This window comes from Cyprinodon tularosa, unplaced genomic scaffold, assembly GCF_016077235.1.
Source record: "Cyprinodon tularosa strain WSP-4 unplaced genomic scaffold, ASM1607723v1 ctg824, whole genome shotgun sequence".
NCBI lineage: Eukaryota > Metazoa > Chordata > Actinopteri > Cyprinodontiformes > Cyprinodontidae > Cyprinodon > Cyprinodon tularosa.
Window position 1 is genome coordinate 213,735 of NW_024039590.1, and position 27,902 is coordinate 241,636.

Below are 27,902 nucleotides of genomic sequence, written 5' to 3' on the forward strand. Positions count from 1 at the left end.
AGTGAACACACCTGAGAGGGCTGTAAATCACTGCATTTATGGGTGTTTCTTTTATAAGCTTCATAGATAACAGAAAATAAAACAGCTTTACAAAGACGAAGCTGCTTCACAGACTGGCAGTGACTGACTCGGTGGGAACTACACACGTAGCTGTCGATTACAATTAGTGATGTCTTATTTTTTTAAGGTTTGCTGACATTTGCCTACGGAAACGAAAATCAGGGTCTAAAGTTTGTCTAGAAGAGGCAGAACAATAATTTCGGATTGCTGTCATTTAATAGAAGAATTATCAAGGAATTGAATCTGCTATTTTCTCATTTCTTTTCTTTTGATGTTCCTAAAAGTTTCCCTTTTTTAAAATATGTTGTAATGTTGGTAATGAAAAAGGAACCATTACTGATTTCAGGCCCTCGCTGAAGCTGTGGATTAGACCAACCCAATGGAGGATCTAAAACACAGGGGGAGGAAGAGAGAGGGAAGGCACAGGTAAACAGCCCTGCTAATTTTGCTTTATTTGCTTTTTATTCAAAAAGAATCTTTTAAGAAGAGGAGCTGAGACCCATATTGACAATCTGTGAATGTAGAGTGGTGAATCACATGCAGGCTAATGGAGGTCCTATTAGCAGACTTTGATCATAATTATTTTTTTTTTACTTCTTAGTTTATCTATTTTGTTTAGGGAGGCAAATGTAAATGTTATGGACACCTGATATTTTTAAAAACGTCTAAAAAATGCCTAATATATTCCATTTTATACATGCAGTAGAAACTGATAACTATGTATAATAAAACCCCAAGTACTGTATTTAAATATGACTCCTAATATGTTTCTTTATTTTATGTCATTTAAAATTAAAAATATTTTCTATTCCTGAAATTCCAGAACTATGAGCAATTATTTTCTTATGTATTTTCAGTAACTTTCTTTGAAGTCCAATAATTACATACATTAACCTCCCTTTTTACAAGATAAGGTTAATTTTTAGTAAACCTTCCACAAGCTTTTCTCTTCGGTTTGCTGGAATTCTCAATCCTCACGACACAATTCATGGAACCACTTCCTAATATGTGTTGCAGTATGTTTATGATAACTGCTTATTGACAAGCTTCCAAACTTAGTAGTTAATGTCTTGAGATGCTTCTTATTTATTAGTTTCCAGATAATGCTATTTCCTTTTTATGTATTTTGTAAAGAACACCAGTCCTTCCTGTTGAAGAAATATAAAACAAAAACACAATTTCCACAACATGAGGTTGCTCCATAGTCCATAGTTGGGATGGTGTTTTTGTTATTCATAAATTTTCCATTTTCTTCCAAATGTAAAAGAAATCTGTTATTGTCAAAGCTTATCCATCTCCCTGCTGAACTGAATGATGCAGACATGTTTATATTTTTATTATTTCACAAGATAAATGAGACAACTTCCTGCTTCTGGATATTGTAATCAGGATGAATCAGGCCTGTGGAGGTCCACAAATCTCTTCCCAAAACCTTGACAGTTTTTATAAAATTTTCTCATGATGTCACACCATAAGGAAGCAATGGGTTTGTTAGGCGTTGCCATGAAATGCTCTCACAGGTGCACTATTTAAGTTAAATATGTAAACTAAGAAAGACCTCTTTAAAAATTAAAAATATATATTTTTTAAAGTGCCTAGGCTGAAAATAACATAGGAGTGAGTTTATTTTATTATTTCAACATCACATGTTCTTCAATAAACAGAGATCTGTAGGGCATTTTATCCAGTCGTCTCCTAATACCTGTTTTAAGAGAGAGTGAGAAACAAATTGAACAGACAGGTTAAATCTCAGAGTCTATTTTATTTCCTTGTGCATAGGCACACAATCAAGCTTTATTAACCTCTTCATCATTGTTAGGAGGTTAATTGTTGTTGGGGATAGATATTAGTATCGGATAAGATTAAAAAATGCTTGCTTGTATTACCAGGTTTCAATTAAATATTATTTACAGTTTGAGGGAACACTTAATTTCCCCTGAGTACTGCTGCGTTTCTCTTTATTGCTATGCCGGATATCATCCCCCGTTGATGTTGCCTGCTGTTAGATGGGGCATGAAAAATGTTAAATACGTACCACGGCTTTAATCATATCCTCTAAATTGGTAGCTGTGAGGGACATATGGAATCAGGTTACCTGGTTTAGAAATAGAAATAAACATTTTAGAATTTCTGAGACAAATCTTAGTCTGCAAGATTATGGTTACTAAGGTCATGCATTTTGATTTTATTTATCAAAATGTAAAGTATATTAAGTATATTTCCCAGTTTAACTTTGAGTCTTTTCATATTATGTTGTGATTTAATCTGGCCACTTTATAACACAAAATAAATTATGATTTTTTTAAATATAATTTAGGATTCAGTTAGTGTCTCTTTCAGCACTATATTGTAATTATGATTGACCATGATCTTGTCCAATGTGTTACCCACTCCCATTAGCAGCTGGAACAAGCTCTAGTCCCCCCCCCTTATTGGAAGAGTGATCAGAGAGGTACAGAAAACAAGTGAAAAATAAAGACATTAATTAAGTTTAGAGGGGAGTCTAAAAAGAAAGTATTGTATTGCTTCCAGTTGTTTATAATCTAAGCTAAAAACATATTTCTGTATTTTCAATCATGTCACTAGGTTAGCCTATAAACCCACAAATAATAAACCATCATTTACTACTTATAGTGACATATTTTCATGCAGATCCCTTACTGAAATTTAAGAACTAGAATACAATTCTGAAGATAAAATTAATGTTTTATTATTAATATAGCCAATATTTTGTATTTATTTCTTAATTGTTAGAATTTCAATTAGATATGTTGTTTTTTTATTCAAAAATTGGCAAAAGAACAAAAATTAAACAAAAGTTTTTAGAAATTTTAGCAACAATATTATGTATTCAAATATAAAAGTGCAAATTGTGCACTTTGAACATTTTTGTTACACAAACGCTGTTATTTTTTACTTTGTGTACATTAATTTGTTAAATAATAGTAGAATTTTTATAGTTTTGTGTATCTGAAATACAGGTACGTCTAAAATAGCAAACACATTAAATAATGAAATATGCCTTCAAAAAGTAGAAATGATCTAGTCAGAAAAGTGTCCACAGCGACTTAACTCAATAAAAAACTAACTCAATCTTACTAAACCATAAAAGCATATAATGTTTTTGTATTTGATCTTCTGGACATCAACACACAAACAGACTTCTAGTTTGCCCATTCTTCTATTTAATGCAGTAAAAGATTTTAAATGTTAAATGGCATGTACTTATATAGCACCTTTATTCAAGTCAGGTAACTTGACCAAAGCGCTTTACACTACATTCATTCACCCATTCACGCACACACTCATGGTGGCAAGCTACATTGTAGCCACAGCTGCCCTGGGGCTCACTGACAGAAGCGGGGCTGCCGTACACTGGCACCACTGGGCCCTCTGACCACCATCAGCAGGTGAAGTGTCTTTCCCAAGGACACAACGACACTGAAAGTCAGGGCCGGGGCTTGAACTGTCAATCCTTAGATTTCAGGGCAAACTCCTATATCCAACGCCACTGTCACCCCAATTTTAACTTTTGTGCCCATTTCTGCTGCCTTCATTCTTGCCAGACAAAGACGTCCCCTCATCTAAATTCAATCATACTTTAACAACAGTAGATTGCTCTATATACTAAATTGTGCTATACAAATAAACTTGCCTTGCCTTGCCAAGCCACAGCTTCAAATAGAAGGTAGGGTAATCTGGTTTTTAAACAAAATGTTGCTTGGGAAGAAGACATTTGGTTTCACAAAAAATACTCTTATACTTTCATAAATATATTGAAAATGTTTTCCGAGGCTGTTGGTTTTCTAACCTCACTATTAGAGTCTACTGTAACAATAACCTTAATTAGAACAGTACTGATGCTAAAAGTGTGGATGGGTAGGTGGGATTCAGGGAGTAAAAGTGCTCAGTATGATTAACTATAGTTCATCCAATCCAGTTCATTTTAAACAATTTGCTGCTAAAAAAGCTGAAAAAAATAAAATTTACTTCTAAAAGTTCTTGTAAAAAAAAAAAAAAAAAAAAAAAAGATAGCTTTCTTACTTAGCATCACAGTGATATCTATGAAGAGCCACAACCTTAAATATGCCTAATTTGTCTTCTGCCAGCAGCTTGTTTTGATTTGCAAAGTTATAGAAAATTGATGGAATGCATGAGAGCTGCTTTTTTTTTTCTTGAGTTGTTGCCAATTAGCCACAGAGCAGCTGTTACACAAGAGGGTTTTATTAGGTTGACCTAAGTGAAAGAAGAACAGCCATGTTGACTTAAAGCATTTATTACAGTTCAGGGGCTGTGATTTCTACAAAGATTCATCTAAAGGTGGACTTTGTGCTCTGTGTCTACATATTCACACAAAGCTGTAGAACAGGGAAAAGGAAATGGGAAAATTTTAAAAAGGTCAAAAGTCCTGTTTATCATTTTAGTGCCTGGAGATCAAGTAAATACTTACATCAGTAGTATTTGGAGAATACTTCCTTATTACCAGGTGTATTTTAGATTTATGTGCTTTGTATAGTGTGAAAAGAGGTTATTTTCACTTATTGTAAGAGATTCTGTTAAAATGCAATTTGCATTAATTATTTTATCCTAATTGTTAGTTTTACATTTGACAATATAATAAGTTAACTGAATAAATAATCACCAAAATGTTAATCAGTTTATATAACAACAGATTGTAAAGAGCCTTCTTGAAGCTGTATATCAGCTATATCCCATATAAACTAACCACCTTTGTGGCTTTGCTCATCCTCAATCTGAAGTGTTTTTATGGTTGTTATGCCAAAGCCAATGATAAATAAAGGGTTATCTGTCCAATAACAGCCTACACCCTGATTACCATTTTATTTATGATGATCAAACTAGCAGCAGTGGGGGTGCAAAAGTTAAGCAATTCGGTCGCCTGTCGTCTATCAAAGTCAGAGATATAAAGCTATATTAGTGGTTTAATATTGTTTCTTCATTTCGTGTTTGGGTTTGACTCATCAACTGCATTTACCTAAATTAGGATGTAAGAACTAATACAAACACAAATACAGAAAAAAAAAACATCAAAAACAAATCTATGTGATGATCTTTGACAGAATGTAAAATCCTTTATTTTCCCACAATGGAGAAATTGACTCTCTGCATCTAACCCATCCCCTTGGGAGGCAGTGGGCTGCCATTGTGTGGCACACAAGGAGCAGTATGGGAGTTAAAGGCTTTGCTCAGGGAGACACAGTGGAGGCTGTGGTAATGAACCTGGTACTTGCAACGTTCTTAGAGAACAAGTGCACTACTCTAACCACTAGGCCAACACTTCCCGTTTGCGAATTAAACCGTTTGCAAAGGAATTTGAAAAGCAAGGTAACACATAATTGACCACAACTGTACAGCATGTATTTTTTCCAACAAATTATAATAAATCAAATAACAATGATGAAAACTATTCATCTTACTGCGGACCGAAAAATAAAATGCAAAAGGAGATAGGAAAAACTCAAACTCAGAGTTTTTACACACAACGAGTCTTATCTCAATAAGAGGCATTTGATCCTACAGTAATTTTAAGAAATTGTTTTTAAAGAACATGTCAGATCAGCAGATTTATGCTATTGGTATTCAAAATAGCATCCTCTCAGAAAAGGAGGCTGAGCTTGTTTTGCTGTGTTATGTTTTATCATTCAGCATCATGTTTAAAAAGCTTGATTCTTGTATTTCTCCCTAGAGAAATCCTCTCAAATTCCAGCCCTTAAGGGCCAGTGTCCTAAAACTATTAGATACTTCTCTATTTCCACACATCTGAATGAAATATTATCTCTCAGAGAGCTCTTTATACCTTGACTGCATACTATTGAGGTTGTTTGGTCCTTTGATTCAGTTGTTACAGGCAGGGTACACATTAAAATGTTAAAAAGTAGCATAGACCGTAGAGGATTTGAGTTTGGTCACACCATGTACTGTATAGCACTGCTTCAAATGCTCTACAATGGTTGATGGAGTGGTGGAGATTTCTGTTGATCCAGACTTTTGATGTCACTCAGCTTTCCTGTGTAGACAGAAAGGACTTAATTAAACAAAGAGGATTCAGTTTAAAAGATTACTAAAGAAAACACAGAACAAAATAGGTGCAAAATTAAAAAAAAAGGTAGATACAATAGAAATTACCTGAAAAATGAATTACTTAATCTACATAACAAACATTATGAGCAGTTAAATTGGACATAATGGTGATCAATACTAATTGACTCAGCCAGATCTGGCTACTTTGTTGGAGTAAAGTGTTTTTTCAGAGTTTCTGAAAGTCAAAGTTCAATTGTTGATTGAAACTCAAATACCTATGGTTGTCCTGTTTTATCTCTGGTAAGATTACGGGTAATTTAGTTTGATCTCCAAACAATCATTTGGGGTTTTGTGACTCCCCCGTCTGGTTATCAAATAAACTTGGGGATGACTTTCTCCCAAATTATATGTCTCTCTATATTTTACTCATTTATAGAGATTTAATTTAATTCAGTTTATTTATATAGCTCCAATTCACTACACATGTCATCACAAGGCACTTTACAGAGATAATTCTACCAGATCATAGAAAATAGTTCAAAGTTGTCTATCTAAGAAAATATGTAAATGACTATTTATTTTGTCCAGAGATAAGCTGATGGCTTACATATCGGTTTGTACCTCAGGGACACATGGGATCCATTCCAACTGAACCCTGTAGGAGCGGAAAAGGAGAAAAAAAGAAGATGCTTCCAATTCGCTCAGTACCTTGTGGCTGTCATTGTTGGGCTTGCCGTCCTGGCCAGTGCTGTCGTTTCTAAGGTACAATTATATTTATCCCAAAAGAATGTTTGCTACTTTTGAATATTTATTTTTCAGAAATAAAAATAATAAACCTCCAATTGCCAAGTTTAGAATTTCAACAGAGGAATCAAATTATTTTTTTCTTACTGAACTGGTGGATTTTAAAGATTTTCACACAGCCAGTCGGGAAACCAACAAAAAAACAAAAAAAAACAAACGTCACTTGAATTTTTAATTTTTGATATTAACCAACGCAGACGGTCCAGTTTCCCTGGTCATGGATCTTTGGACCAGCTCTAGAGCAAGCTTTATTTTCTACATTTCTTTCCTAGTGTATCACATCCTTATTACACCAAATTAATCTTTAACAGATGCACTTTTTCTGTTTTATATCCCCCTTTGTTCTTTCCCTTTTCAGACTTCCTTTTAATCTCTCAAGATAAAACTTTATCACTGATCTACTTTCAGGGGTCTCTCTTAATGTTGGCGGCACTATCCAGTCCAAAGTCATTCCGTGAACCCGGTGAGCGACAGTTCTACATGCTGATGCTGGTGTTCTGCCTGGTCTTCCCCAACTTCTTAGTATTTTTGAAGTCACTCTGGCGCTGCCTCTTCAAGACATTTGAATCACCCAATATGAAGACCATGGCCTTCGTACGTTTCCATAACTTCTTTTAGCAATTCATGTTACATCATGTTACATCATGTTACTTATACTACTTACTGTAATAAGGCTGTAGTATACTTAACTGCTAATTTTAAATCTTTGTTTACAAGATAAGTGGTCTTTTAGAAAGTTTATAAGCATGCTTAGAAATAAATCCTGTTAATTACTGGTAAATGTATCAAAGGAATAACAAGTTATGACATAACTAATGTATTACATCATGACATACAGCACAGATTAAATGCTTGGTTTTGTTTCTTCTTATGCATTTTTTCGATGAAGTTTAATTTTTAAGTTTTTATTCTTATTTTTTGTCTTTTTTAGATTTGTCTCATTGAGTGTGTGGTATCTCTTGGTACCTCAGTAATGGTCCTCGTAGTTATGCCTCAGTTTGACGTCCTGACGAATCTCTTCATTAGTGGAGGAGTCTGCATTATCTCTGCTGTGCTACAGATCGTGTTCAGATTGCAAAGGGAAAGTTGGAAAATTCTGTTCCCGATCTGCTCCCTCCTTCTCACCACTTCTGGTAAAACTCCAGAAATCATTCTGACGTTGTGCTTTTTTAAAAAAAAAAAAAAAACGTTTTGCACAGGTTTTCCTGTTACACTGCTACAATGTCACAGTTATCCCTCTCAGAATCATAGAAAACTAATTTGAAAATTCTTTGAATGTTAATCAAAACTGCAACCTTCTATTTAAGATGTGGTAAATATAGATATAAAGGTAAACCAGCTGTTTAAGATTCAGTTTGATAAAAAAGATTATTTCTGTCTGGGGGCCAATTTAAGAACGTAAGTAAAGCATCCAAAAGAAAACACATAAAAATCCAACAGAGTAATACCCATTGGCAAGGTGCATGTGAGCTTTGATGTAAGTAATTTTAAGAGACTAAATAACTGACTGAATTACAGGTTACTGCCTGCTGGCGATGGATTACTATGTTCGTATAAAATCCTTTGTGGATCGACAAAAAGATGATAGCTATTTATACGTGGGCATAGGGATTCTTTCTTCAATCCTCATCTCATTCTGCTGGTGGGAAAACGCTGTCCAGGCTAAAAACCGCATGCAGGTATTATGTTTCTTTTAAATCCATCTTTAGCTGAACATTCAACCCTTGAAGGGCGGGATCTTTATATTACACTGAGTTGACATGCCAGCTAATGACAACCAGTGAAACTATTTTATGTCTTGCTTCACAGGAAACACTGAAGGATTTGGAACGTTACAAGGACTTTGTCTTTGTCATCAGCAGCATTTTGAGAGTACTGGTGATAGGTAATTATCTGCTGTCAATGCTTGGTTAGTTTACATCAGTCAAACAATGCACAGGTAATATTTCACATGATGTGAAATATTATGGCTTGATATCACTGGTTTGATATAGTTGGACAGAAGAAAAGTCACAAAGAAAACCAAGAATATGTAAATAGGTTTTATCAGGAAATGATAATGTTTATTAAACATTTTATTTTATTATTATTATTTTTAGAGCCATGGCTTCATGTCTCTGCTACCAAGTTCTTAGTAATAGAGCTCCTGAAAAAAATGTTTTTTAAATTTGTCTAATGTAGGACATTACTCAATTTTATCACTAAAGAGCACAAAATATCTGCATTTAATCATATTTTTTAAATATATCAATATCTACTGATGCACTTATGGAAACAACATTATGCACAATTTCACAAAAAGTCTTCGGATTTAAAGCCCTATGATGTGTTATAACCAGGAATAAGGAATACCAGGTATTTTTTGTATTTCTGTTCCTACCACTCATAAAGATGGCACATTAATTCTGATCAGCCTAATGACATATAGGAAAGTTGTAAAGAAATTAATATTTCACCTCTAGTCCTGTAGTTAGAGGAAAAGAGACACAAAAAACTCAGCAACCACAGACTATATTACATATGTGCTTAGCTTCCACCCATTGGTGAAAACCAGCTAGAGTTTATTACCAATGTGCAGGAAAACAGTTTTTCTCCCTGGTCACCTGTCAGCAGACGTAGAGGAGCTCTTTGAGAATATCTTGATAAACCCAGTGAATATTTGAGTTGAGCTTAATTCTTACCTACAAACATTGTGAATGTTTATTTTGTGTCACAGAAAGAATAAAAGTATCAAACTTGAATAGTTTTGGCCATGCTCCTTGGTCATTATGCTTCTATTTGAAAATTAATTTTCAACCCTACACCTTTAATAATCTCAGAGTAATCTGAAAAGTCCTTCCCTCTTTTATCCATGAAACTTGACCCAAGAAGGTTAAACTGTATTTACACACACAAAGGATGTTAAAAGCCTTCAAAAAGGGTGCATTAAAAAAAGAAAAAACAATAAGAACTAAGAAATATAATACCGGTTATAATTCATTTTTGTGTTTGGTAAATTTATTAAGTTAGATTTTTTTTTTGTTTCTGTGTTGTTGTTTTTTTTAACATGAATACCAATTTGTATGATGACCTTAAAACAGGCACAATAAAAAAAGAATTTTAAAAAACACATTCATTTCCTATAAGAAATTCAGATACCCTGTGGATCACGGTCCTGGGTTTTGATACTTTTATTCAACTCTGTAGTATTATATTATGATTTCTTTGCCTTTGCAAATAAAATAAAAATCTTATTTGACCTTAAACTTTAGTTTTTCTTTTTTTTTGGGATCTTAATTCTATCTTTGTGCTCTATCCGATGTTTAATCTGCATGTGGTATGATCTTCTTACAGGAGCTGTGTACCTCATCTACCATGTACTTATTGCAAAGACAATTGACTGGCCTAAATTTAATCTGGCAGGTAAAGACCAGAAAACCCTCCAAATAGGCCTTATTCTCCTTTTCTTACAGGTATGTTGAAAACTGTCTGATAGTTACCTATGAAATACCTATGAAAGGAATTGTGTATAATATAATACTGATATTCTCTTTGGTCTTGTTACTGGGAGAGATTTTTGAAAAAACTTGAATATGCTATTTTGCTATTGTTTTAGTTATTTACTTAAACAGACCTTAAATCACATTTAACAGTGCAAACCTTCAGTCATAAAAAAGCCAGTCAATAGGACCACAAGACAAGAATGTTCTCATTATTATCTTTATTAACACTTTCTTTGTTTTTTTGTTTTTTTTTTTTCTTTAATAGGCAAGGTAATATTATCAGTTGGTTACATTGCAAAGCCAGAACCTTAAATTGAGAAATAAAACCGATTCCTCCAAAGGCAAAATGCAAGCTTTAAACAACGTTTACCCGTATTTTACCACAGGCCTTCTGTTCGGCAGCCTGCCACTGGTTTGGGGTGGTTGCCTGTAAGATCCATGCTGTGCGCATGAGTTTTGCACTGCCACTGTGTGCTACGGGTCCTGCAGTGCTGTTGCTGGGACTGATACTTTTGCTGACACAAGGACAGAACTTTGTTGACATAAAGTACAAAAACATCACTGGTAAGTCGACCATTTTTCTAGAGCTCCGAGTCTTGATCAGTGACAAGTTTCTTCCGTCTGCAGATCTAAGGAGATCTATAAGCTGAATAATAAGTCTATGAAAATAATGGGATGATGATTCAAGAAACTTGAATAAAAAAGATTAAAATTATTCTAAAAATCTCAAAACTGAAAAATACTATTAGAGGAAGTGTTTCATTTCACAAGTATCACAGGAAATCCCAAAGTCCTTGGACAGATAATAATTTCGAATAACAAAGTTAATTCAAATTTTGAGAGGGATCAAAGGGCCCACTTGGAGCAGGCAAACAAACATGCCTTGCATGAACTCTTTTGGCTTAGTACAGCATCATACTGTTTCCTCTTAAGACTGAAATAAATATTTAGGATAGTTTGACAAGTATATGCACCATTTTTTGATTGTTTTTTTGCTCTTTATTAGGTTAATTTTCCACACAAGAAACGTAATTTTCATGTGTCTTAAATTGGATATTTAAGCCCCTTATCAGATTTTTTGTTGTAATTTGATTAAATTATATTGGGGCAGATAAAGAAGCATCTTGTTTCTGGGAACTACTAGGGTTTCTGTAAATAGAAGTGCACTGTATGACATCTTATGTGGTGCAAGGAACTGAATTAATCCATGGATATTTTTATTCTTGCAGAATTTTGTACACATTTGCATCTGGCAACGGACAAAAACACAACTAATGTTCCTTTGTTTGAAATGACCCGTAGCATCTGCAGTACTTCACTCAACAGGTATAGCACACTGTGCACAACAGCGCTAAAACCTCCTAGGATTTTATGTTCTCAACACATATATTAATGGGTACATATAATACCCTGGGAGATGTATAGGAATCTTTGTAGATGTGTAAAATCTTCTCAAAAGCATGCATTGTTTAATTGACAGCCACTACTTGCAATGGCCTACTGCAATGTTGTTCCTGGAGGGTGTTTGCATGTGGGCTGGATTGGTCTCCTGTACCTATTATGTGTGGAAGATCCAGGTACTGTATTGCCTGCATTTACACCATCCTTCACTTTATAGAAAAAACATATTATTAAAACTAAGGTTTTATAAAGTATTTATTAACCCAACCACCTGTAAAACCCAAGCTATGTCTAACATTACATGTTAGAGGAAACAAGCTATTTAGTAAACCACACATGAAGGCTCAAATGTTAATGTTTTAATGTTTTTATTCCAACCAGGTTCAGCGAATTGAGAGAACATCGCAGCTCTTTGTTCGTCGTCTCTATGAATCTGCCTTCATCGACCTATCTATGCTGCTCAACACTAAGATAAAGCTACCAAAGGCCCAAACAAATGAGAAGTAAGTCTCAAAGTGAAGTTTTAAAGCTGTAGACATCACCATCAAATGTGTTACATCATTTTGCTGTAGGAACTATTTTAGGATGGAATGAGATATTTTTGAAAATTAGATGCATGTTTATAGATGGAAAGTGTTAAAAAGAATAACACCAAAGTCCCTGAAAATGTCCTTAATTTTACATGCCTTTGGCCGAAGGTGTTTCCATGTATATGTAGTTCAATTAGAGGATTCAGCAGGACTGAAAGCTTCTTATATGATGACTGTGAAAATCATCAGTGTAGCAGTGGAATAAAATCTGATATTTCTTTTAACAATCAAACCAAATGGACTCACTGGAAAAAAAAATTGAAATCTAAATAAGTAATTTAAGTTTTTCTTAAAATAAGTGCATTTGTTCTTGAATTGAGGAGGTGAGTGAGACACTTTGACAATGGAACAAGACAGTTTATATTCAAAATAAGAAAAAACAATTGCATTATCTTATTTCAAGTGCATATTATCTAATTATCTTATTTCAAGAGTAAAAATACGAATTCCATTGGCAAATCACCTTATCTACCTACTCAAATTAAGGGTAAATACATGTAATTTAAAAAATATGGACTTATTTCTGGATCATTTTTGAGGTGTAGATGTTGTAGACTAAGAATTGATCAACTTACATTAAGGAAAGCAGTAGATGATCCCGACCAACAGTCTTAAAAGGAAAGGTGTAGTCTTTAAGTAAAATATCACTACAGAGAAGTTTAATTAATCCCAACACAATGTAACAAACATTTTGTTTAGAATTAGTGTTGTTCTGAAATCTAAAATGAACTAAAGCCATCATCTAATCATTTTTTATCCTCCCCTCCATAGCCAAGATGAACTCCAAAGTGTTGTGATCTATCTCTGTGCCACAATGTGGCACGAGACCTATGATGAAATGCTGAAGATTCTCACTTCAATGTTCAGGTAACAATTGCTTTCAGTACCGAGAGAGTGTTTCCAACACTGAACACTGTGGGTTCAACTCACTTCACACAGCTGTTTACAATCAACTTATCATGACATTTTTTTTTTTTTTATTTGGCCTAGAGATTAATCGTGTTTTTCAGTACACATTAAAAATAAAAACTCACCTCTAAACAGATACACATTTAAATAAGCTTTTTATATTAAGTATGTAAAAACACATACCTTAGATAAATATGAACAATTTATACCCTGTTAAATATAAAACTGGAAGGTTTAATTCTAAAAAAAGGTATTACCCTATTAATTTTTTGTGCTGAAAATAACTTTTTGTTTGCTTCTTTTGTTTTGTTTTAACAGACTGGATCGTTATCGAGGGGATCCCAAGGAGGACCACAAGGACAGCTTTGACTTTGAATGCCACATCTTTGTAGATGATGCATTCATGACAGAGAAGGAGACAGGAAAACGGCTGGTTAATGAATATGTGAACGACTTGACTCATGTAGTAACAGAAGTTTACAGGTAAATAATATTATCTGCCCACTGTGTCATGTTTTGTACAAACACACTCTAACCAATTCACCAATTTCTACCACTGTAGGGTGTTCACCAATAAAGAGCCGGACGATGTATCCATCATAGACACTCCTTATGGCGGGAGGTTAATGTTTGTCCTGCCTGAGGGTAACATGCTCTATGTTCACCTAAAGGACAAATCTCTCATTCGCAACAAAAAAAGATGGTCCCAGGTATGAAAAATGCTTCATATGTTTTGTGTGGGTACCTTACTATGTAGATGGTATTCTGAAATACCTGATACAGCTGCATGCTCTGTATGAAAAGTCAGTGTATGGGCTCACACCATAACATACTCTATCATAGTAGACCACTTTTTACCCTCCAAAGGAACAGAAATGTAACCATGAAGGGATTATTGCCAGTACTAGAGTTGAGGGGGGATGAGGGGGGATGGCATCCCCTTCTTAAAAAAAAATCTTAAAAATAATCTCAATCTTAAATTATCATCTCCCCATACCATCCCCTTTGACGTTTTATTGTTGAATGTGTAACATTTCTACTACCATATATTAACAGTAATGGCAACAATATTGTCCTTTCAACATTTGGTGGGCTGTGGGCTTACGAGCAGCCGGAGCAAAGTAAATAAAATCAAAGAAGTGTCCTACCATGACTATGAAGCTGATCCCAATGGGAAACTAGTCCCTAACTATGTAGGGGCATTGACAGCCATGCCAGTCCAGGGCCTGACTGCAGTTCTACTATAAGGTGCCTTTGGTCAAGGTCAATGACTGGCGTACTTGACATGTAACAATTATTCCATGCATATTGCTTAAGGTTAATAAACTATTAGGCTATACATGCTTCCAAAAAATAAATTCCACCAACCCCCTTCTTTTTTTTTAAACTAGACTACTGATTATCGCTATATACTAGTTGCTTTTTCTTACTTTTTCATGGATTGAAAATATATCCTATATCAGTTTTTGTTGTTTTTTTGTTTTGTTTTTTTAACCCTGTTGGTCATCAGCTTTGTTACAAACTTTTTTTTTTTTTTTTTTACATCAAGTAGATTTGAAATCTCTCATCATTGAAATAAAATTGAGTGCTTGGGTATAATATCCAAAGGAATTGATCCTGTCCTGTTGTAAAATAAAGTAAAGTATTTAATGCACGGTAATGTTTTATCTAATGCAAGGGAGGAAAAAAATGTCATCACAGCAAGAAAAGAAGTATTGAAAAAGACACAGTTCCCAATTTTGAAAATTGCTTTGCATGTGGGAAATGTTTACATTTGCATGTCATCCTTTAATGAATTTGTGTAGTTTGGTCATTAGAATATAATCTGCATATTAATAAATGCAAACATGCTAAAAAAAAATTTGCATGTGCTGCAAACTGCAAACGCAAGATCCGCTCTGCTCGTACAAACTTGTCTGCACTCATTTAAGTGCAAACCCTCTAAAGATCATTTAACTCTATTGATGGTTTGAAATTCATTGTTAATGATTAAAGGAAACTTTGTATACTATGAAAAGTAAAATGTTACTTTTATAATTATTGAAACCTTTTCATCAGATAATGTACATGTACTACCTGCTTGGGTGGAAAGGTTATATTACCAAGAACCCCCAAAAAATGCCGGTAAGAGAAGTCTTCAACTTGTATCCATTTTTATCTAAATATAGGCTGGTAAATATGATTAATATCTATCATTGTGATTCCAGCGAATGGATGCCGCTAGAGAAAGTCTGATCTCTATGGACGGGGAGATTTTCCTTTTGCCTCAGTACGACAATGACAACAAGAGAAGATTCATTTCAGATGACAACACATACATCCTGGCTCTGGACGGAGACACAGACTTCCATCCTAAAGCAGTAGTACTGCTTGTGGACAGGTCAGGAAAGGACCATTGAAACTATGTCTATTTTAACCACTGAGGAACAGTATTTTCCTATTGATAATTTGGCTCCTCTTGCTTTTATATAATTTGATTAGATTTGCTTGAAATCATAACTTCAAAGTTCTCTGATCTTAAAATTATGAAGGTATTTTTTGTTGCCTTAATGCCAGTTTATGAGATTTCTGCTGTGTATAGAAAAGTCATGACATTTTGGAACAGTCCTTAACACATTCATTAAGCACTGATTGAGCTTCATTCATGTTAGATTTAAGCTTGCAATCAGATTACAATGACTGCTGATAATCCTTAACTTGGATTTTAGAATGATTTGAGGTTCTCACTAAAAAACAATTTTCCTCTTTAAAATACTTAGACATTTTTATGACAAAATGATTATTGCTTTTTGGAAGAAAACCTATTTCAAAAACATGTTATAAATATAATTAGGATTTCTGGTTTCAGCTTCTGTACTTTATCTTTAAAGCTTTTTAATTACAAAAAAATAATTTTCTTAACAGGTTGAGAATGTATTACAATGTAGGTGCAGCATGCGGCAGAATCCATCCAACTGGTATGGGTGGGTATTGCCTTTTTCACAACTCTTCTCTACTTTGTGAGTTTCTTCACCTACACATCTATACATATATTAGTTTTAAAATAATAATTTTCCTTTATTTAAATGTCTTTGTGAAAGAAATGCATATATGTACCTAGGATTTCTTTCAAAACAAACATTTTCTTTAAGCCATCTGCTGTCGGTAGATCTTGAGCCGTCCCTTTATACTGGCTGATTCAACTAGCATTGTATTCTGCATTTCAGGCAACGTGATTACATAAATTGTAGGAAACAACAGGGCTAGGATTACATAGCATAAGTAAAACAGAGAATATAAAATAAATGTAATGATTAGAAATCAAAGGCAATACTAGTGGCTGAGCTGTTATCACCGTCAGAGGCCGGCATGCATGGTTTAGACCATAGGTCTTCAACAGGGGGTCTGCGACCCCTAGGGGGTCCACAGAGGTACTGCATGGGGGTCGCGAATGTTTTGGTTGATTAGACTTTCCTTTTATATACCCACTGCAATTCGTTCCACTTATTGAAATGTCTTTAAATTCACATTAACATGAATTCAACACACTGTAGTAAACAGATAAATGGAGGCAAAAGATGTATTTTAACATCAATGCACACATTCAGTGACTCACAGGAGCTCTTTCAAGCTGGGAACCATTTCATTTACAACACCTGTCCCATCAACCAGGAATCAGAATCAGAAATACTAATCCCAGGGCCAAATACTTTTGTTACATTACTCCATATGTAATAGAGTGACCATAGGATCAGTTTGATATAACACAATTTTATACAATAAATATAGTTAGGGGGTCCCCGCTCCATCTCGCCATCAGTTCGGGGGTCCTTGGACTGGAAAACTTTGAAGACCCCTGGTTTAGACGCTTTACCTTTTGAAAACACCTGATCTAAAGAAAAGGATCTTCAGCATGCTCCTGCATGATCTTCTGACAAAAGGCCCAGAACTGGCCCTTTAGTTGCTATACCTGATTAAAGTTTGACCGTTTTTTTTTTTCATTATATTCCTTATTTATCTTGCACACCATAGGTCCCATGGTTTGGTACCAGAAGTTTGAATATGCAGTGGGCCATTGGCTACAGAAGACTGCAGAGCATGTGTTCGGCTCTGTGTTGTGCAGTCCCGGATGTTTCAGTCTGTTTAGAGGTTCTGCACTGATGGATGACCACATCCTAAAGAAGTACACAACAACTTCAACAAGAGGAGCAGAATATGTGCAGTATGACCAAGGTAGATTCTCATCTGATTCAGTCACATAACAAGCTGTGATTTGACTGCCTCATATTAGAGCTCACTGTGTGCATTTCTAGGGGAGGATCGTTGGTTGTGTACCTTGCTGTTGCAACAAGGATGGCGGGTGGAATATAACGCTGCATCGGATGCATACACTAACTCACCACAGGAATTCAAAGAGTTTTACAACCAAAGGAGACGATGGGGACCTTCTACACTGGCTAACACCCTTGACCTTTTGCACAGGTGTATAATCATAGTAATAAGAAATGCAGTTTAACAAGACTCACACTTTCAGCTTCATATACGTACATAGAAATACAAATTATAGATATTCTAACCACAAATTTCAATATACCAAAGGCATTTTAAGCAAAAAGAAAAGCTTTATTTCTGTTTCACTTCTCAATTATACTTAACTTTTTCTAGATCATCTACAATATCAAATATTAATAAAATACACTATAATATACAGTTGTAATGTGACAAACAAAATAAGTGCAAGTGGTATAAATACCTATCCAATCTACTATAAGTACACAATGTGGCATGGTATTTATTAAGATTTGATATCTTGTGAGACAATTTTTTTTCAATTCTGCATTTAATTAATTTATGACATGCTTATGAAAATGCCACAACTTCAAATATTCATATACTAATTATTGTGTTTTCATTATTTAAAAACAGTGGAAGTGAGACGGTGAAGAAAAATCAGTCCATCTCGAGGCTTTATATCTTCTATCAGATGTTTACAGTTGGGTCCTCAATCCTGGGACCCGCCTCTGTGACACTGATGGTAGCAGGTGAGCAGAGCTGGGCTGTCACATTCAATGGAGAGAAACTGTTTATGCTGTTTGTATTATTATTATTACACCCATGGATAATTGATCTTGTATACTCTGGTACCATTTTATGGGTCAAAAGCTGAAAAGAAACTCTGATCTAAAAACCTTTAATAAATTAAAACAGGCTACAGATACTTTATCTACATAAATTACAAGACTTTAGATTTGCACTTATTTATGAAAATAGTTTAGCCCAACAGACATGTTTAAAGGGTCATTATTGTTGGATACATTCAATGTTGACTCAATTGTTCCTCATTCTCAATAATTATTTCTTGCAGGAGCTTTTCAGTTCATCTTCAAGATTGACGGCGCCATTTCCATCATCATCTCATGCATTCCCCCTACCTTATATATCATCATCTGCTTTACAACTAAAGCAAATACTCAAATAACAATAGCTGCACTCATGAGCGTTCTGTATGCATTCCTTATGACTGCATCCCTCTTCTCCATCATTGGTAAGTAAAATCTTATTAACTAGATTTGTTTTTAACATAATTGTTTCTGAATATGTTCAAACACAAGATTCTTCTTTTAGGTGATATGGTGGTGCAGAAGACATTCTTGACCCCCACCGGTGTGTTTTTGATCTCAATGACTATTATGTATCTGATCACAGCCATACTTCATCCAGAAGAGTTTGGTAAGGTTTTATCATAAGCATAAGCATTATTCAAATTCAAAATTACCTGAAAATGTATATTTTAAACAATATGAGTATAAAAACTCTACCCTTACTACCTGTCAGTCGGTATTGAATTATCTGCTGTGTTTTTTTCAAGATTCAATTTTTGCCAAAATCTCTTTCTTTGATTGCTTCTACATACTGTTTATTGAGCTGTAAAGAAAGATAAAAAATAGTTAAAATATTCCTTGTGCTTATTCAAATACAAACTTTCCCAATAAATTTTGTTTCATAGGTTTTTAATTCAAGTAACCTTAACATAATATCATTTTACTAGACAAAAAAAAAATCGAAATAGATCATTTTGTTTTGGGGCATCTAAATACTCGGCCAATGCATAATATACCACCATAAACAATCCACATAAAAGTTTGCTTATATAGTTATATGTTAGCCTATGTTGTGTTATTCTATGTCATGATGGTATAGGCTGCAATATAGCTTGCCACTGTCGCTGTGTAAATGACTGAATGTAGTGTAAAGGGCTTTGGGGTCTGCAAACTTGATAAAGAGTATTTTAAGTGCAGTTAATCTACCATTAGCTGTATTATCCTGTACTAAGAGGCAGTAGCAGGTAAAACCGTTTTGCTCTCTCACAGAATTTTTTTGCTTAGACTGAAATACTTGAGATGATCAAACATATTTTTTAAATTGTACAAAGAGAACCTAAGTAAATACATTATACTTTTTTAAAGATCCAGTTTATGCTGGTGTTAAGTGATTTTTCTTAATAAATAAAATGTGCATTTAAAATGTGTTCTTGTATCAGTTCAATTATTCCTTTACCAAAAAATAGATCATGTTAAGCTTTGCTGAATTTGTGTTGGCTAATTGTATGGTGATATGTTTTGTTGCTTTCCTTTAGGGTTGATTATCTATGGGTTGATGTATTTCATCTGCATTCCCAGTGGATACCTCCTGCTGACCATCTATGGACTGGTTAACATGAACAATGTGTCATGGGGCACAAGAGAATCCAAGTAATGCAATAATTAGATCTATTATACAATATGGTGCCTTTTAACTTTTTTAAATCTATACTTTGCAATCAGAAATGGAATAATCTCATGTTAATTGCAAATTTCTATTTTATTTTTTATCTAAAAAGTTTTTTCTTTAGTTTTTTTTTTCTTTCTTTTTTACTTCCATACCTGCAAATGTGTGGTATTTTCTGTTTTTTAAAACATATTTCAAAAGGCATAAACTGCAAAATACAGTAAATTAGTGATAACAACTTAAATAATTTAATTTAATAACTTGCAAAAGCCCACTTATCTCAATTATATCTGTACTGTTAATATTACTTGGCCATGTATATTTAAATCTTTTTGATTTTCCTTTTTAAATAGGGAAGAAGGAGAAGAAAAGAAACATCACAGCGTTGTGTGCAACAAAGACTGTAGACTGTGCTGCTGGGACTGGAAGATTCAGGTAGTGTTAGAGAAAACCATAAATAAACATTTAAGCAAGTGAATATAGAGAGGTAAAGACTTCTTCTGTTTTACAGGTAACCCAAGACGCAGAAAATGTAATGCTTCAACAGATCGCAGGTTTTACCGGACAGAAAGCGCCTCTTCTTCAAATTACCAACAATGAAACACAACCGCAGGCCCCCTCAAACCTCCAGTCTCAAACTAAACCTGATAACATCACAGAAAAAGATGGAGATGTTATAAATCCTCACACTGACAAAAACAGAAAGGCGTCGATCAAAAACAAGGATCTTTTAACCTCTCACCGGTATTCTTCTGCTAATTATTACTGTTATTGCTTTGCTTTGCGTTATCACAATGTGTTTTGAAGGATAAACCTTAAAAAAAATGTTGTTGTGTTTGTAAACAGTGATGATGATGATGATGATGATGATGATAACCTTAGCCAAAAATCGTATTCGTCTGATTCATCTAATTCATCTCACTCATCTGATGAAGTCGATGGTGATTTAGAAGAAATGGAAGACATTCCTGTCCGCGGTAAGAAGCGATAAAATTGTTGTTTTTTTATATGCAATGTGTGACTCATAATGTGAAATAAACAAGAGAAAAGGGTCCGTTTCAAGAATTAGATTTAAAAAAACTCAGATTAAAATCCTCAACTCTGAGTTTTCTGTTTCAACCGCTGCTATGAATTAGTTTAATCAACTCTAAGTAGATCCTCTCAGAGTTGAACACGTTCGTTCCAACTTTAAAAAGCCGTTATCAGTGGAGCCCCGATTCGATGTGTTAAAATGACAACAGGCAACAGGAAGTGCCTATTTCACACCAGTGGACAAAACAAAGAAACAGCTGCAAAAGACAGGAAGATGGCGAAGGAGAAGATTGCTGCTGGAGTTAATGCGTAGGATTATATGAAGTGGCAATTTTTACATTTATTAAAGCCGCTCTCCTCTGTGTTGTTCCATTTGTAGATCAATAAAAAAAGGATTCTTCCTGATCAAAATACCCTTCCTAATTGGAACTGTAATAATAGATTTTCTAAATTACAGCTTTGACGGCAGAAAGTGAATTTCAGAAGAATTACGTTTATATACCTACAATTGTACACATTTTTACTGGCCAATTTTGACTTTAATCAGCTTGACTGAATATATATTTATGATATCTGAAATACATCTCTTCCTGGTCAAAATAATACAAATGCTGACTCGTAGTAATGGAGATCTTAAATTATTTTCTAGGTATCCAGAATGATTATTCTAGATGTGAAGAATGTTATTCTGTTTGAAATGGTCATTTTGACAAGGAATCGATTTTTCAGACATCAGAAAAACATATTTACTGAATCTAAAACATTTCAAATCGGCTTGCCATAGCCTGTTGTAACCACAAAAACATTATGGGTTTATTTCTTGAATGGTAGTGGATCATCGTATTCTGTCTAGGGAAAATCATCTAACAGCAGGTGAAGATGAAGTCTAAAAATGTTCTAACAGGTAGGACTTGTACATTATCTGATGGGGTTCTTCCTCAGTTTGATTCTGTCTTCCATTACACAGTAAATAATAAGTGGCTGCCTCAGATTGTCCAGTAGGCTCAGTAGGGCGTTATCATTTAGTGAATCCTAATCTTAACCAGAAGATAACCCCCACCACCACATCCCCCACCAATCCCACTGAACACCTAATGTGTCTAATTGTGTCTGAATTATTTTATTTTTTATTGTGTGCGCAAAACTCAAAATCAGAAAATGAAACAACTCTAAGGAGAGCAGAGCTCTAGGACACTCCAAGTTTAAAAACCTGCTCCCGATCAGGTTTGCTCTGGGGAAAATGTTACTACGAATGACTGAAACAGAGGTTGATTAAACTCTCTTCGTGAAACGGAAAACTCAGAGTTTCCCATATTTCAGGTTTAGAAAACTTAAGAGTTATTAGTAAACGTGCTTCGTGAAACGTACCCTAAGTTTAGAAAACTTGAGAATGTTCAGTAAACTTGCTTCTTGACACTGAGCCATATGAGTGTGTTTTTTATGCAGACTGGGTGGAGCCTGTAAAAGAAGAGTTTATGAAGAAGTTAACTTATTTCAACATGAAGAGAAATCTTGAAGCACAACTACGGTAAATTGTGATGTTTTTTGTTGTTTTGTTAGTCTTTTTGTGAGGTTTTTGTAACTTCTAATTGCATTAGGTAGTGTCAGTAAAGAAACATCCTAAACTTGGACGTTTTGACAAATCCAAACTGGCAATAAAGAGTTTTAAATATTACCCTATGTAGAGGTAATCAATTTTTATGAGTTTTAAAATCAGAGGTATACAACTATTGCCTATGATTTGTTTCCCAACATTTCTGTGTTGGTTTGTTTGTTAATTTATGTCTTAGGTGCAAATGTTTCAGGTGGCTTTAATCATTGAGCAGCAATGCCTACTGATATTTATTTCTTCTTTCTCCTAGATGCACACTCAACAACAAAAGTCATGAGGATTTATGTGAAGAACTGGTCCTAATGTTAACAGACACGATCAATATAAAGCTAAGCAAAGCAGGACCGGAAGATATTTTGGATCAAGCTGAGCTTGATGACTTACAGCATGAACTCACTAATCAGGTTTTGTGTTTTGTTTTTAGATTGTTTTGTTTTGGGTTTTTTTTTTTTTTTTTTTAAACATTAAAAAATGTGTTCAGTTGTTTCTGGAACAGTAGCTCTAGGAATAACAGTTTGGTTTTGGTTAATTAAAATTACTCATTCTCTTTGAATAAGGTCTTCAAGGATAGTGTGAAATCACCCAGTAATTTACTTTGTTTATTCCCCAGGCTCGACGCATCTTGAAAAATGATAGAATGACTAAATTAGAAAAGAGAGTGAAAAGAGCTATAGAGAAAACCCTCAGTGCCCCCCAGGTGCAAAGGCTGGATGAGGTGAGTCGCCCAAACAGCTCACAGTCCAATATAGCTACATACAATAACACTACAAGCGTACATTCACCAGCTGCTTTTCTGGTTAATCATTTCTAAGACCTGATTGAGCCTTTTCTCTTCTGCAGAACTCTTAGTTATTTGCAGCATATTTTATACATGGTGTCAGAATTATTGTCCAGAGATGTGGGTCCATGTTGACATTATAACGTCACATATACTGCAGATTTTTTAGCTGTAACTAATAGGTGGTAATATGGTGACTGCCAACCAGAGGGATAAAAGGAACCTGCTATCATGTCCGTTTAACAAGTTCGATATCATCGAAGATTTGTGACTTGGTGCATTAACCTACTAGAAAGAGCCATTAAAAAAAGACGGTACAAGGTGGTTGTTAAGAGAGTGAACAAAAATACAGATGGAACATTTAGGGATTAAACAATATTTGTACTCATATTTATACATTATGTCCTAAAAACATCTCACACCACTGCACCAACACTAGCAATCTGAGCCAATAATACAAGGTGGTGTTAATCCATGCTGCATGTTGTTTGTCCCTGACATTTAAATGTCTCATCTTAAGTCAAAAGTAAAGCAGGTAATTTTTCCTCATCCAAGCCAGTAGAGATAATAGCTTTATTTTCCTATTGTGACAGTATTGTATCCAGTGTGGTCTTTTACTACTACATGTTTCATCATGTGGTGTTTTAAGAGATTCCATCCACTCATTGGATTGTTTTCCTTTCAGACCATTTTTAGTAAAACTTAGAAATGGTTGTGTGAGGAAAAACTAATTTTATCAGCAGATTCTGAAAATGTCAAATCAGCTTTTCTAGCACCAACAACCACAATGCCATCAAAGCCCATTAATGATGTTCTTCTACATTGCTCATTTTAACCATAAGTAAATTCTTCTCATGACTTCTAGATGCATCAAGGCACTGAGATGCATCCATGCAATGTAGTGAGAGTGTGGTTGATCTGGTGCTTCTTATGTCACCACCTGTATGGATGGATGGAATGGATACACTTCAGCCAAAATAAAAACTTTTTAACTTGCAAAGAACACAATTAAATTACCTTTTTTAATGCTAATCTAATCTTAAATAAAATGCTTGCATAAATATATCTATATATACATATATCTATGTGTTTAGGGTGAGAAGGACTTCTGGGATAAGCTGATCGAACGATATTTGACACCTATCAATGATACACCGGAGCACAAGGCAAGAGTCAGCAAAGAACTGAAGTCACTGCGAAACAAGGTACGTAAATTGTTTCCTATGTTTCCTAAATGTTTTTTTTTTTTTCACTGGAGGAACAAGAACCTGCCTTCAAGCATAGATTTGTCATGGCAGTTTTTTAAAGGTCTAAAATCTTTAACAAATTAAATCCTTGAGATTCTGCTCCTTGTTAAATCTATTTTACACTGATGTTGGCGACTTAGTCTCTAAATATTATAGTTTAGATTTAATTGAAAATGCGGTCGCCCAGTTTGTTTAGAGTAGAAAGGAGGGTTTTTTTTCTGTTGTTAAGACACAACTAAAGCTCTGAAACCTGTCATCATTTCCACAGGCTGTCTTCCTGTACTTCATCATTAATGTGCTTTGGGTGGTAGCAACTTTCTTCCTGCAGCTGATTGGAAACGACATCATCAGCATCAAGATTCCTAAACATATCCCGGGTCAAAATACTACAGAATACCTGAAGGTAGGAACATGTGAAAAAAAAGAGCTCTACACAAATCTATGCAGTGCTAAACTAACTGAACAAACAATGCTTTCATTTTACTTTGACAGGTGGAGCCTCTCAGTTTAATGTTCCTGTTTTCCTTTGCCATTCTTCTTCTTGTCCAGTTTGTGGCCATGTTGTATCACAGGTACACAAACCCTTTTGTTTACATGGTTTATAGATGGATTAAAGAATGTTGCTTCTTCAACTAGTACTTATTACTTTATTTCTTTAACTTAATTGATATTTGATGAATGCCATCATGTAGAGAGTCATGAAATCTAGATTTACATCAGCCATTCCCTTAAGACTGTACTGTATTGTTATTCACCATAGATGCCAATGTTATTTTATCTTTATGACTCTTTGTACGCAGGGTGTACACTCTGATCCATGTAGTATCCTACCGTGGCACAGAGAAAGACTACAAAAAGAAAGACGAGGTAGGTCCAGACACACATGCAAATGCATAAATATAAATTGGAATGTTATCAAAAACTTTATTCTATAAGTTAATTAATAATATCCAAATACATACAGAAATATTTTTCCAATTTAGAATATGTTACACTTGTAAATTAAATCCTTTTCTCTTCATGTGGAAAGCTGTATGAATTAAATAAAGATTTGGATTTATATATTTTTAAGTGTCAATCTCTGGTTGTGGCTTAAAGTTAATGAAAACCATTCCTGTATTTATTTCAATTTAGAAGATTATATAAAACCAATTTAAAAACAGGATATTCGATGCTGAAATGTCACCCTATGCCAGTTTACTTTACAGTATTTGTGCCTATTACTTGGTTGGGACTCCATTCACCATTGCATTAATACATTTTCACATATCGATTGCCATGTGTTTCTGCTTTAATATTAAGAAAGCCAAGATTGTTTCAGAAATGGCCTTCAATTTTCCCTTTTTTCAATCATTATGGTTATGTTATTTGTTTCAGAGGTTTAGAACAAGTGAATTTGCAAGAAATCACAAATTTGCTTTCATCTTTAAAAGGAGCTTTTCTTTTGCTTCTTATGTTTGCTGTTAAGGAATTTCCGAAGAAATTAAAGATTTTTATCTAATGCCATATTTGAGATTATTAAAATATATATATTCAAAAGAAATAGAGGCTTGTTGAGGCACACAGGCTCAAATTCGAAGAGATGAGTGCATGTAGATTATCTGTTTTAAACTCTTCTTAGCACCCTTATCGACAATAAAATAAATATTTAATAAATAGTAAAAAGGTAAAATTCAAAGATTTGTAAAGTGTGAATATTATGGACTATTGGGTTAAAAGAAATCACTACCCAACATATTCATTAATGAAAAAACATCAAATAAATCAGACACACCAATCATATATAGTTAACAGAATATATTAAAATGTTGCAGTGAGTTTAAAATATGGGCACTATCAGACTCAAAACCTTACACGGTTTTGCTTTTAAAAAAAAGAGCATTTCCAAAGAACAATACATTTTGTCACAAGGTATTTAATAATTTTCTGTAATTAAACTGGATTTTTTTTTTCTATTTGAGCTAAAATGAAACCAAGAGGATTAATCTAAAACAATGCTTAATCTTGTATAAGTGGCAGTGTAAAAAAAAAATATTTCTCTTTTCCTTGTAAAAACATTTTTCTTTTGTAACACAGGAGGAAGAGGAAGAGGAGGACGCCACTATTGAGAACCAATACGCAAATTCTCTTTACAGCGAGGACTTCCAGCTGTAGCATAGGAACTGAATCCTTCTCATCGCCCATTCCTTCCACGGCTGTTTCATATCTTATATTGTTCACAACTCATTAAAACTATATATTTTTTTCATACAGCGAGGTTAGAATTTCTGGTTTTTGTTTATTTTTGTTAAAAAAAAAAAAAGCTATAACCTAAATTTGTCCTCACAAGAAATAATAAACTTTACGTTTGCTCTGCAGCTGTTTCCCCTCCAACAGAACTGCTTGTAATCAATGTGGGGAGGAACAAATGGCACAGGGGAAATCAGCTTTTACAAATTCAATAAGTTTTGTTTGGCAATGCAAAAGGGGAATGAGAGCATATCTTAGCCAAATCACTGGAGAGAGTGGTTTTAATAACTGTTTTAGCTAAATGTATTTGCTTTTAAGGTTTGTATTTATTTTGTTTGTATGGATAAAAGCATCCTTTAGGGTCTAATTGTAGAGGCTGCCATAAGTGTGAGCATGTCACTCTGAAATCATTTAGAGGAATTGAAAACAAAGATACACAGACAAGGTCTACAGAAATGCTCTGCTGTTTTGTCGTAGTTATTGTCTGACATTTTAAGCGTCTTTCTGTTGAATAATTGACAGATGTGAGGATTGTATAATGAAAATCACACTGCAGTACATTTTTTCTCGTACATCAAAAATATGACCGTGAACCGTGAACAAATTCTAAAGCAAAAACAAAGATTTGTTTTTCCAGGAATCACTTAACATTTAACACGTGTTAGCTAGAAATACTGAACAATTGAATACCAACAAGTGTAATTTGGACAGTGTTGCATTGCCTGCACTTTATAAAACACTGTAATTATGTATTAATCATCACAACGCACTTTGGAAACAAGAGGACTTTTCTAAAAATCATAAATACAACATGAACAAGCAAAATGTATTTGTAAAATGAAATGTAAGCTGTAAAATAAATTCTGTTTCTGCATAAAATATTAGTAGTCATTTTTGTGTCACACAAGAAAAAAAACTTCCACAGACATCATTTTTGTTTCTTCAAAAAGAAAAGTTTTTTTTGCTGTG

The 27,902-nt window shown here is 34.2% G+C and overlaps 1 protein-coding gene across 2 annotated transcripts; it reads left to right on the plus strand.

Moving 5' to 3' along the window:
* Positions 1 to 84: 84 nt before the first annotated feature.
* On the plus strand, positions 85 to 27,812 carry chs1 (chitin synthase 1). Of its 2 annotated transcripts, none has more exons than XM_038272336.1 (35): positions 85 to 300; positions 405 to 486; positions 6,729 to 6,864; positions 7,315 to 7,500; positions 7,838 to 8,039; positions 8,425 to 8,585; positions 8,716 to 8,791; positions 10,240 to 10,358; positions 10,775 to 10,952; positions 11,618 to 11,714; positions 11,869 to 11,965; positions 12,171 to 12,292; positions 13,151 to 13,246; positions 13,607 to 13,771; positions 13,851 to 13,998; positions 15,347 to 15,412; positions 15,496 to 15,668; positions 16,193 to 16,251; positions 17,300 to 17,500; positions 17,581 to 17,749; positions 18,194 to 18,309; positions 18,633 to 18,812; positions 18,893 to 18,997; positions 19,905 to 20,019; positions 20,389 to 20,470; positions 20,547 to 20,779; positions 20,882 to 21,012; positions 22,514 to 22,595; positions 22,930 to 23,083; positions 23,290 to 23,394; positions 24,552 to 24,662; positions 24,973 to 25,107; positions 25,197 to 25,276; positions 25,505 to 25,571; positions 26,781 to 27,812. In XM_038272336.1, exons 2-35 carry the CDS (start codon positions 440 to 442, stop codon positions 26,856 to 26,858), a joined length of 4,272 nt encoding a protein of 1,423 aa, XP_038128264.1. In that variant the 5' UTR covers positions 85 to 300; positions 405 to 439; the 3' UTR covers positions 26,859 to 27,812. The 2 variants fall into 2 exon arrangements, with proteins under 2 accessions (XP_038128264.1, XP_038128265.1); XM_038272337.1 differs by having other exon boundaries at positions 20,885 to 21,012.
* The last annotated feature ends 90 nt before the right edge of the window (positions 27,813 to 27,902 follow it).